Here is a 12,253-nt window from a genome sequence, read left to right as displayed (position 1 = left end):
ACAAGGTTCCTTCATTACTGTTCACCCACTCCTGCCTCGCTGCTTATTTAAGGTCTGTCCATCGACTGCATCCACTCCCCAGAGTAATGCTGTGTTCACATTGTTGCAGTGGAGGGCAAATTAGATACTCCTTGCCTTCACTGGGTGATTGATTGTAAATCAAAGCACCACTGATGTAAAATGAGCAATCAGGGTTGTAACTTTTCAAAGTTTTACCTTTTTTCTCAACAAGGTGCTGGCCACTTAGACGCAGTCTTGTTCGGGAATCAACTGGCATTGTGTCGCCTCAAAGCTGAGATGATGTAGCGCAGTGGTTATCGATCAAGGTCGTCAGGAACCAGAGTCCTACTGGTCTTCATGTTAGCGACCTAATCAGACACTGTTAGGCCTGGGTTAGAATGTGAATGTGCTTAACTGAGTAGGAGGAAAGAAATCCAGCAGTCTATTGTCCTCAGGATTTTAAGTGCTCAGTATTCAGTGTTCATAAAGGATCTGGGGCATATACACTATACGTTGTCTTAATCTTGCCAAAAATGTTGTATATGCAAAATTTGCATGCACTACTCTATCATCCATTGGTAATCAATTTGCGGATCAATATTAGTGAATGGCAGAAATAGTTGAAAATGGACAAGTAGGCAGTAAAGGGCGCTTCGTGGCTTTTTAGTGGAGGAAAGACATCAAATGATTTCTGCGTTTAGAAATTTATGATGAGACTACACATACATCTTCATCGGTAAAACAGCCACAAGTGACAATTACAAGGTAGTAATGTGCAAATTTCCATCCATTTCATGAGATTCTCTTAAATCATAGGAAATGCCGAGAACATGGCTCAGCCAGAGGACTCGGTGACCTTGTCGATGAGTTGGAAGTGTGCAGCTTGTTGCCTGCAGCTGTTAATCCCACTGTTCATGGTTCAAAAAGATTTATATGACAGCGCCACTTGGTGACATATCATCATAAAAGCCACGATGCTTCATAATAAAAGTAGTCCAGTTCTTTTTAGTGCTAAATAGGATGTACAAGACGGCCGTCAGTTAATTGCAAAGAGCAGTCAAGAGAAGCCAACAAAAACAGTAATAATGAATCTATTCATCATTTACTCTAAGCCCCTCGTGGCAGTGGCATGTGCCAATGGCAGACTCTACCAGTAACTTCTATTATGAGTAGATAATCACAGAACAGAAGAAGGAAATGCATAAAACAGCTATTGTGAAAACACAGTTGGTTTCCATGAACACCTAATGGACTGTAACTTTAAAATGATCCATCAGAAAAACAAAAGGCAACAAGCAAAATAACAATTAGTTGCAAAGTTTAAAACTGTTATTTTTATTCTGTTGTTTTAGCTGCTAAAAGTGGCATTTTTAAAAATGATTTTCCCGTTTCTGCCTGAAACCTTGCAATTAAGCTGTAAGTGTTTTCTAGTGGCACTAGAGTTCCTGTAACTCTGTGACTGCATGATTTCGTGTAGAAAATATTTCACACTGAATTGCTTATACGTCAAGGAAATAATAGTGTTCTCTGTTTTTCCTTGGTTGCCCATTTTTGAACACTTCCTCCCCGTTCTGTTTCCTCACTTGGAATCAAGTTTTCTTTTGTTTGTTTTTTTCAGCAGTAATACAAGCAAATTAAAATGCTGCTTTTTAGTGAACCAAATAGTTCAGTTTTATCTCATTCGCCACGACCACTTGACCGCTGAGGCTAACCCATATGACTTTTCTCTGGCAAATGCGGCCTTTTTTTTTTTATCGTTTTCCTCATTCACCTTAACTTCATTCCAGCTTTGTGAAAATTGTAAGGACAGGCCAATATACCTTCATTCCGTAAAATGTGTTTGTGTTCTATGGCTTTCAATTTTCCTCACAATTAGAATAAATGGCTCACGTACACACACACACACACAGTCCCTGCCTGCAGTAATAATGCTTGCCAGAAAAGAGAGAGAATAAATCCAAGTTATTTCCATCTACTGTTTGTTCTAAATAAATGTCAGTTCTTCTGCTCCACTTTCATGCGCACTCTCTCTTCCTCCTGCAGCCTTATCAAAATTTAAATTGTTGTCATGTTAAATAGGGTCCTATATTGGAAGGCTGAAATGGGCATGTCACCTTGAGCAGGTTTATCTGATTGTGTGTTCATAAAGATGCTTTTTTAGTATTAAAGTTAACTCGTTGTTATTTTTCCTAATTAAGCCAAAATCCTCAGTGCAAAGAAGTCACTGATGTGGTGTGTCTTCATTTTTCCCCCTGTTCTTTAGCTTTAATATAGATATCACATACAATAGATAGTAATTGACTGATTGTCTCAGTTAGTTATTGGAAATAAAAGCTTAATGTGCTGGGTTCTAAATATTGTGGCTTATGTCTATTTGTAGGCAGGTTATGAACTGTGAACTGTGAGATCTTCTTATTTGCTTAATATTAACAGTTTTTGGATCTGCTTTCAGGAGTTAATGAGAATAAAGCAAAGTGAGCTCAAATCTTTATTGTTAGTCACCACACAGCTTCAGCACCCAGCCTGGGAACTGCTGACTTTAAACTGCTTTCATGATATGGCTTTAGATTTATTTGCTCCTTTATCAGCCGGTGACAGAGAACTCTTACATTGATGTTTATTTAAGTGTGACTATTGAAAAAAGAGATAATGCAGCATGCACTATCGCACTTTGAGCTTATCCTGCATTCAGGTGAAGAGTGTGCTGACACTGTATGTCTTCACGCAGATGTGCCTGTGTTTGTACTGAAGACCAAACACCCACTGTAAGGGACTTTTCAGCAGCTCTGAACTGCATTTCGCCCCCAGCAGCTACCGGTCATTAGCAAGTTTTTTGATAGCAAAGGCCAAGCATGATTAGCCAATGCCTCACTGAACATCAGTAGTGATTTTGGCTCCCCACCACCACCAGCTCCAGTTAATCAGAAGCTAATGAAAGGAAATTTGTGGCATATGCACTACTTAGCCCACATGAGTCTTTATACCTCTTTCTGGGGCCAGAGGGGATATTCTGAATGCAAAACTCAGTTTCAGGACACAATTCAGACCCCAAGTCTCCAAATACTGACAGAACCCAACTGGCTGTAATGTAATTAGCATTTAAATAATCTAATTACATTTTATTTGTAGTATTTGATTATATTTAATTCACAGTGCCTATTACCTCAACTTCCATCATTTTCTTAGCTACCTTATTCACAAGGGGTCGCCACAGCGGCTAGCTCCGTGGTAGACTTTCACACAGGATGCTCTTCACTTCCTGACGTAGCCCCCAGGAGATTTTTGTCTCCTATTGAAACGGACTTTTTGTTTGTTATTCAGATGTGTACACCGCCACATTTTGGAGCTACGACATGAATAACTTTGTTAATGTGACTTGTTTTGTCATGTTCTTTGAATTTTTGTATTTAAAAAACAGCGTTGCATTATAATTTTCTTACTTACTTTCTAAAATGCAATTTATTGAATACGATCATAACTTTTGTCATTCATAAAACGTATGTGGTGAGGGATTTTTACAGTGAGCAGAGCATCACCCTGCATGCTTCTATCTTTGCTAACGTGGAGATCGTCATGAACTCTGCAACCCGCTTCACTCGTAGTGTCACAGGTTTGCTATTCTAATATGAAGGCATACAAATTACATCCTTACCACATAGAACAACACAGCATGATAGAGCGTGCACGGTATCTGTAATTGACTGACTGCGCACTCATAACCTTCCTGACACTCACAGTCATGATCCTACACTATTAATAGGAAACCAGAGACTGCAGTAGAAACAAGTAGAGTTAAATTATACTTTAGCAGTTAAAAACAATCAGTTTTACTAACTCACAAAGGAAGAAAATCTCACAGAAACTCAAAAATATTGAATGTAGTGCAATTAGAAGAAATTCATTTAGGACTACCCTACTTAATCTTTTAATTTAAGCATTTATGTGCTCAGTATGGTGAGTCTAACCAGGTTTTTTTGTTGTTGTTTTTTTGGTGCTTTTGATCCTGAGGTGCCTGGTGTAGAGCTCAACACTTAAAAACCACATGAATACATTATTGATTATGTGGGCTCCTGGCCTTAAAGAGGTAAACAGAGAAGCAGTTAATAGTGCCTCCGGCTACACTCCCCAACTTATTTTGGCACCAAGATCTTCTTTGTTGCTTTCAAAAGGCCTTAATCCAAGAGAAACAACTCCTGGTACAAGCACTGACAGCTTGCCAATAGGTAATACAGGCTTTTTCCCATAGGCTATTAAGGGGACAGAGAGGCCCTGAGGTTAAAGAAACTGCCCATCAGCCAGTGTTTGTCTTTTCTTTTTACCTTTTATCTCTTTCAGCTTGTTTATGTAGATTATAGGGCTAAAGTAAAGTGAGTTGTCACAACGTCTTGATGGTTTGACACATGATGTGCAGCCATTCGTGGACTCCTTTAGCAGTGCGCTTAGGGCACCTTCAACATTATTATGAGTGGATAACATATATAATCGCTGTGTTTACAGCTTGTTGCGTTGCACTGAATAGCCAAAGGCATTTGTTTGCATTCTGAAAAGTCCTCCGCATCGTGTTATGTAGCACAATCAGCCGTTTTGGACACTAGATTGGCTGCAGGGCTGCCGTTCTGTATCTCACCTCTGATCTCCCAGTCGAGTAACGGGAGCTTTTCCCTCTCCCAAGCACATTTTGTTAGTTTGGGAAAAGCATTTCGATGCTTCCAATTATGATGCACACGATAAGTTGGTGGAAGGATTTAATGTGCCTCTGGGTTTTCATCAAATGGTGCTATTTAAATGAGCGTGTTAATATTCGTTGATATTTAACTGAAGAATTTAAGTGTTTTTTGTTGTTGTTGTTGTTGTTGCTGTTAAATTGTGTGCTGTCCTTTTAAAAGACCTGTGCATCTGTGTGTGTGTTTGTCATAAATGCCATACCCGGGCGATTTAATCCCATCCCACCTTCTTTCTGTCACTCAGCAGAATAAATGGGGCCTGTGTTGTCATTTCAACACCCCACCTGTGCTTTACTGCATTTTCCAAGCGTAAGATATCTGCCAGCAGTAAATGACAGCTATGGTTCCAAAAATCAAGCATTGTGACATTTTTTGTATTTTATCCTCTGTTTTTACATTCATATTTTTTTTCTTAAATATTGATTTAAAAGAGCAGCAACTGAGATTTTATGACCGCAGGACGAATAGCTGCGTATCGCGACAGCTAATGGGGATCTTTCTAAATCAAACTAACCTAAATTAAACTAAACTAAGCTAAACTGTCGTAAGACCTTTGGTTAAAAATCTGCTTAGACATACTGTACTCACAAGCTCCACTTCTTGATTGTGTGTGTGGCCGACGACTGGAGCATGATGAGGGCTTTTTGTGGTTCGTTTTCCATTCTCAAGGGTAAAACAGCAAAGCGTGTAAAAGAGAGCAACAGCTGCAGTTCAGTGGAGCGCTTTGAAGAACTACATCAAACACAAAGAATCATCTTCCAGCCATTGGCCTCACAGCAGAGGGAACGAAGTGTGTGTGTGTGTCTGGAAAGCGTGTTGGAGAGGTGTGTAGGACTGCTCCTCACCACTTGCTTTGGGTATCTGGCTGCAGATTCTCATCCATATTTAGTTCTTGGATTTCAGTTTTTGTCGATCTTGTCTGTTGATTTTTTGACCATTCCACGCCGTTGCTTTCTTTCTCCCATTCTGACCCTTTCCCTTATCTCCCTTCTACACACTTCTCTTTTACTAGTTCCTCACCACCTCTTCATCTACTGTCTGTTTTTTGGTTTTTTTGTTCAACTTCCTTTCTTTCCCTGCCTGCTTTGTCTTTGTTCAAACAACACCAAGTGCCCATTGTTGTGCTCCTTCTGAATTTCACATGCCCAGTTTGTCTTTTAGTACTGTGGGGTTATTTTTAAGTATAGTTATAATAGTTTATAATATAATAGTTTTTACTATATACTTACAAAGATACTTATGCATTTGAATTACTACATTACTCTTGTATACCAGCTTGGTTGGCCCGGCATCGTTAATCCATGATAAGCAGCAGCGAAACTGGCTAAATGTCAAGGAAATTATACACACAACTTTATTTTATTTTAGTATTTCAGGATTTTGGTTGAGATAGCTAATTGTTTTTTTGTCATGACTGAGATTAAAAAATCAATACCAGTCATCTTGTTTGACTGTCTTTTTTACCATTTAAAGGCACGACATTAAAGTGATATACTTCCCATTTAAACATTTTATGTTTGAGGTATAAGCAATTTATTTTGATGTACTCCACAGAGTTGGGTTATAATTCAGACATCAAAATGTTAGTTGGTGCAGTTTTATGGATGAAAGTGGGGGTCACGGTGTGTAAAGCTTGTCTCAGTATAAAACTGGAAAGTAGGAACTGTAGCTTTGCCCAAAGAAGTAAAAAAAAAAACCTAAATGTGTAACTTTGCCTCTGAATTACATTTGTTTTCTATTGCTGCATTTTTCTTTGTCAGACTTTCTCCATAGTGTTTTAACTCAGTCCCCTTGTAACTTGTTTTTGTCTCACTGTCGCTCCCTCTCTGCTTCTTCTTCTCCTGCTGTTGATGGGTGTACGAGGGTTCTTGATTAGAACACACACTGCCGAGCTCCCCCTCCATCGCATCATTGCATTTGATTAGCTTCAGCCCCATACCTCCCTTATCACTACCAGCACAACAGGAAGCACAGCACACACACACACACATACAGGTACACATGCATACATATCACAAACTCACTTGCAGACTTATCTGAACTCCATGGTTGCCTCCAAACGTGCACTGGCATATATGACTCTCCCCACACTTGCGCACGCATCTGGTGTGCGTCTGGTTTCGTGGCAGCGGGGTATCAAGTAAAGCCAGCACGGCACTGACAGCTCCGTGTCCCTAATGAAGCATTAATAAACTACAGCACAAAACAGTGGATCAGAGAAGTGGAGCTCCCCACCTGCCTGGAAAGTCTGCTGACTGCCGGAGGGAGAGGATCACTGTAATCCCCATTCTCCAAAACCCCTCTGCTCCACTTTTCTGGAAGACATCGCAGACAGACAGACATACAAACACCTGCTAAACTACTCCGAACTGCCCTAGTGGTAGTTCTCACTACACTACGTGTCTGCGTAACTGCACTTTTCCACGATAACATGCAAACACACAAGCGCACGGGCTCAGAAGGTGAAAACAATACCACTTAAGCTATAGCTTAGCTTTAGCTCTGTAAGAGACTTCACATATTATAGTTAAGCTGCTACAAAGTGCCACCCAACATGTCAGCAGCTTCTACACTTAACTACAGCCAGGAGTGCAAAAGGATTTGCTTCACAGTTGTTGTTATTCTCAACATTATGCATTAATGCAGTTTGATAGAAAGTTAATTTCCATGCATGCAGAACAATAAAAAGGAAAAAAAAAGCTTCCAGTTCTCAGAAATGTACACTTCTCAACATGCTCAATTTCAGCTCAGAACGAGTAGAGAAAAATGGCAAATTTGCATTTTTTTTTCTCTTGTACCCTTTTTGCCCACCTTGCATTGATTTTATGTTCCTGCAGCACTGCATAGTTTTCAGTTTGAGAAACACACACCTTAAATGTGGGCAGTGCTAATCAATTATTAACTAACTAACTTCTGCATATCCAGCACAGCGCAGCACGTCACAATTAGACAAATTGTTTTCCCAATTTGAAATCCACTTGGCGTTAAAAGAGCAAGTTGCAGAGTTGATCAAGTGTTGATTTGTGACGGTGTGTATTCAGAATTTCCCACAGCACATGAATTCGCAATTAGGCACATAGGTAGTTCAGTTACAATGCATCCCACAATGCCAGACAATGCCAGTCCTGTGGTTTAAATGAAGCAAACCTGCTGAGTGCAGAATTTTGAAGGAGGCCTGTCCACACAAATGCTGCATGCTTGTGATTAGAAGAAAGGGGGGGAGCAATTGTTCTGTGAAAGGAGCCAATCAAATCCAGGTCTAGCTGTGATGGACTGACAGGAACGAGTCCATTTTTAGAAAACGCAGTGTCTCAAGTTTAAATAAACCAGAGTTTTGTCTCCTTTAAAAGTCTTTTAAACATTTAAATCTATAAAGCATTATTCTATTAATTGGGCCCCAGGATGTTTGCTTTTCTTTTGGGGTGTCCTCTTGTTCCCTAATCATATGCCATCTCTCACTGTGTTTGTGCTGGAATGCCAGTGCTTTAGTGTCACTTGTCTCTGTGTATCCTTATGGGTTTTTCCCCCTCATTATCCTAGCAGCCCAGACCATGCTGAGATTCACTCTAGCGAGGGAGAGTGATCTAATTGGCAGCAAGGATCATTCTAATTTACTGACTTTTTACCTTTCCTCTTTCTCCTCTTTGCTTTTTTGTTGCCACTTTTCACCTGAGAAATGATTAGAAAATATAAGTAAAAACTCCATGTAGTTTGCTATGGCGAGCATGCTTTTTTCTGTCTTTCTTTTTTTTTTATTTGAGCTTGTTACACCGATCACATTCGCCCAGGCAATTTGCCTGCTTGTCTGAGTCTGAGAAGGAAAGCTTATCTGCACTAACGCCCCATCGAGGCTGTGCGTTGTATCCAAATCGGCCCCTGTTAGCATTCAAATCAAGCGCCCCCACCTCTCCTTCCTGTTCTACCTAGCTCTCGTGCCCCTTACTATCGCCTCCACCCCTTCTTGCCTGTCAACACGCCAGATTTGCTTGGAGGAAGGGGAGGTTGGGGAGGGAGAGAAAGCCCAGGCTATTATTTAATGAGATCAAGAAGTGCTACGAGGATGCTGTTTACTCTAAGGAAAGGGGGAATCACTGGGTTTCTTTCTCGTCTTTCTCCTACTCTTCTTTAGATGTGACTGCAACCCCTTAACAACCACTATTTTATAGAAGAAGTGAGCATTCTGACAAGGTACGACTTCTTGTCAGAAAACAACTCCCATTCCCAACAGCAGGTCTATCAAAACAACACGCTAAATGGACTAGCACTTATATAGTATGTTTCTAGTCTCACTGACCAAACTACAAGAGCCACATTCACCCATTCATCCATCATACACCAGTGCTACTGTGGGGTTCAGCATCTTATCCAAGGACGCTTCGGGATCGTGTAACAGCTCTTATGAATAGTGAATGACCGACTGTACATCCTGAGCCACAGCTACCTGAAGAAACTTGATTGTGCAAGCCCTGGACAAATTGCAGTGTGATTGCTGCGGTCTTCTTTTTGCGGTTTGTGGGATTCTGCTGTGGCTTGTACCTTTTATCAGATGTACAGGAGGGGCTCAAAGTTGAACCTCTGCTCTTGTGACTTTGGGGTAGGTGTGAGCAAAAGAGAAGGGAGAAGGAAACATCCAAGGGCTTATTTCCCACAGCCCACAGCAGTATGAGTGCACCAATTCATGGTTCGTCATGCTTTATCATTATTAGATGACATAAGCTGATGGATCAAATGGGAGTTAAGTCATTCATTATCCTTGGTTATTTGGGTTTTTGTTCTAGCTTATTCAGCTTGCCTTATATGTGTAAAAATGGGGAACAGGATGCTAATGATGAAAGTTGAATAACAGCTGATGCTTTTATCCTGATGCTCAGACTTCAGACTCCACATCTCTTTCCAAAACACTGGAGAAGTTGGATATCAAACTTCCAGATAGGGCTTTACTACCTCAGCATCAGCTCCTCTGAATCGAGTAGAACGTGCCAAAGCCAGACAAACTACTCTCTGATTGCTGGATCATTCTTTGAGCTCACTTACAGCATGTATATTTTCTCAGAGGAGCCCGAGATTGCACCTTCAACCCTACGATTATTAAGCAGGCGAACTCATAGCATATGCTGGGTAACACAGTAGTTTGTGCATGTGCACTGAAAGTAGCTCGCGTATAATTGCTGCAACTGTGATTTAACATGACCTTTTACCTGCTCCGGCAGATACAACAAGGTTTTTATAGCGGCTCCGTTCCCACAAGTCATCAGCGTTTCATTGTTCATGTGATTAGACACACAGCGGAGGCCAAGCATCACAATTGCTATCTGTTTCGCATAAGTCATCATCGCCTCACAATGACCTATGATTTCCAGTAATGATTTATGATTTCAGTGAGTCATTTTCTACGAGTCTCTTTTAGTTAGAGATGCAATTACTTGATCGTACTTTATCTTGAAGTTACTTGTAAATTAGAGTCAGTTTCAAAGTTCCTGCTGCGATACAGCTCAAATATAAAATGGGGAGGGGGAAAAAGTGTTCATTAAAGCGCCTAACGCACCAAACCTCAAAAGAACTTGACAGGAAAGAGCAAAAAAAAGAGAAAAAGAAAAGAAAGGAGGGTGGTGGGGATGTGTCATAAAGACGAGGAAGGCGAGGGAGGGGGGGTACGCTTTGATCAGGAGCACTCCTCATAGCTCTCCTGTCTTCTTACACATCCATAATATATCTCTGCACACATTCCAGTCTCTTATTAACAAGGCAGTGCCATTTCATCCCGGAGGCAGGTATTGAATTTTCAAAAAAGGTAGAAAAGAAAGAAGGCAAATTTGAAACACGCTCTGCTCTTGTCTGAGGAGTAAAGAAAAAAACGCACACAAAAAAACAAAGCGAGACGCACAGAGTTTGCGATTCAATATATACACTCCCGCTTTAAATTAAATTCATCGATGTTGCTTGTAACAAAAGCGGGGATAATATCAGACATTGGTAAATATTTATTCTAAAAGTGGCGGGCTTAGGAAATGAGAGGGCTGCCGATGCCGCGCTTCTCTCTCATGGGAAAGCATGTTTGTCTGTGACAGTCATAAATATGTATCATGCTGTGAGAAGACAGCGATTGTAATCTCACAGCTGCCTTTTGTTGAGCATATGAGGCCCGAGAAAAGCCCCCGTTGATGGCGCACAAAGGCAAAATTAAAAGTTGCACCTTCTCCTCGGATTGGGGTACGTCGCTCAGCGGCAAGTGGCGTGCTGCTTAATTAGGATGGAAACAAATTCCTCACGAGGGAGGAATACCCCTCTTCCCTGCTCTCACTTGGTCTAATTTATGGAAAGGTAAATATTCAAGGGTCGCTTTTCAGCCGTGCCGATTAAAGCATGCTTGAGCGTAGCGACACAGAATGTGTTGTGAATGCAAAGCTTCTAATCCAATTCACACTACTCTGTGAAATGAAACTTGTTTGTACTAGTAGATAGCTGTGGCAGTGCATCTTTACCCAGGGGTGTCAAGTAGTTCTTCAAACCTCAGAATAACTAGGCAGCGCTTGTAAAAGTGCACCGAAAGCCACTTGAATAAGGTGGCCTGTCATTTGTGATGCACTCCAGTGTACTGTAGCGGCGAGCACTGTGACGTATTAGCGCTTGACAGACGTGCTCTTCAGTGCAAGAGCCCCTTTTGCTTTTGACTAAAGCTTGTTTTTATGTCTGCCCCTTCCTGCAGCTCTGAAGGATCCCTGTACCGAGGTGGCCTGCAGCTACGGCAGCACCTGTGTCCAGTCTTCAGATGGCTTGTCGGCAAAGTGCATGTGCCCCCTCGGCTGCGAGGGCAAGCCCAAGCAAGTAGTGTGTGGTAGTGATGGAAAGGACTACGTGAATGAGTGCGAGCTCCATCAGCATGCCTGCAAGAACAAGAAGAACATTCGTGTGCAGTACCAAGGACACTGCGGTAAGCTCTCGTTGTGTTTTCTGTGTTTCTGTTTTTTGTAACACTGATTTTGAGCACAGGTAATATTGAAGAGTTCCCATCACAGTTTATTTTCTTTCCCAACCCAACTCCGCCCTATTTTGCTGTAGCAGGGAGATGTCCCAGAGTCACACTATCAAATATAAATTGTTGCAAAATATGGAAATACAAAAAAAAACCCTGATAGTATCAAAAATTACATTTCCAATGGTGAAAATGTCATTTTTGTTGAGATTTTTTGTTTTAAATTGTCAGAAAACCTTTTCTTCCCTTTCCACTGTTTCCTACCTCTTCCTCTTGTGTTCCTCTATCACATACCCTGCTTATTTAAGGCACACCTCCACTCTAATTCTCTAATTCATTCAGGTTGCTTTTCCCCACACAGGTTCTCCTACGGTGCAGATTGATGTTTTCTTTAAATAGGTTTTAAGAGCAGTTTTTTGTGTTGTTTTTGGCTCATCCTTGTTCTCATCAGGCAATTGTTGTTTACTCTCAAGGCGCTCGACTATTTAGCTCTTTTTATTCTGTGGCGAGGAAGACGGAGGGAAAGACTACAGATAGTAACTCTGTCTTTTAGCAG

At 41.1% G+C, this 12,253-nt stretch overlaps 1 protein-coding gene across 2 annotated transcripts in view; it reads left to right on the top strand.

The window, feature by feature from the left end:
- Positions 1-12,253, top strand: part of agrn (agrin) — a 174,209-nt gene that overhangs the window by 68,852 nt on the left and 93,104 nt on the right. For both annotated transcript variants that reach the window (XM_085345367.1, XM_085345366.1), the window contains one exon: positions 11,431-11,655. In XM_085345367.1, the coding sequence (XP_085201493.1) occupies positions 11,431-11,655 (225 nt within the window). The remainder of the gene's footprint in view (positions 1-11,430; positions 11,656-12,253) is intronic.

Source organism: Diplotaxodon limnothrissa, linkage group LG20 (assembly GCF_057381915.1).
Source record: "Diplotaxodon limnothrissa isolate DT_005_m linkage group LG20, D_limnothrissa_male_GT1.1, whole genome shotgun sequence".
Taxonomy (NCBI): Eukaryota; Metazoa; Chordata; class Actinopteri; order Cichliformes; family Cichlidae; genus Diplotaxodon; species Diplotaxodon limnothrissa.
This window is presented reverse-complemented; position numbering and strand designations above follow the sequence as displayed.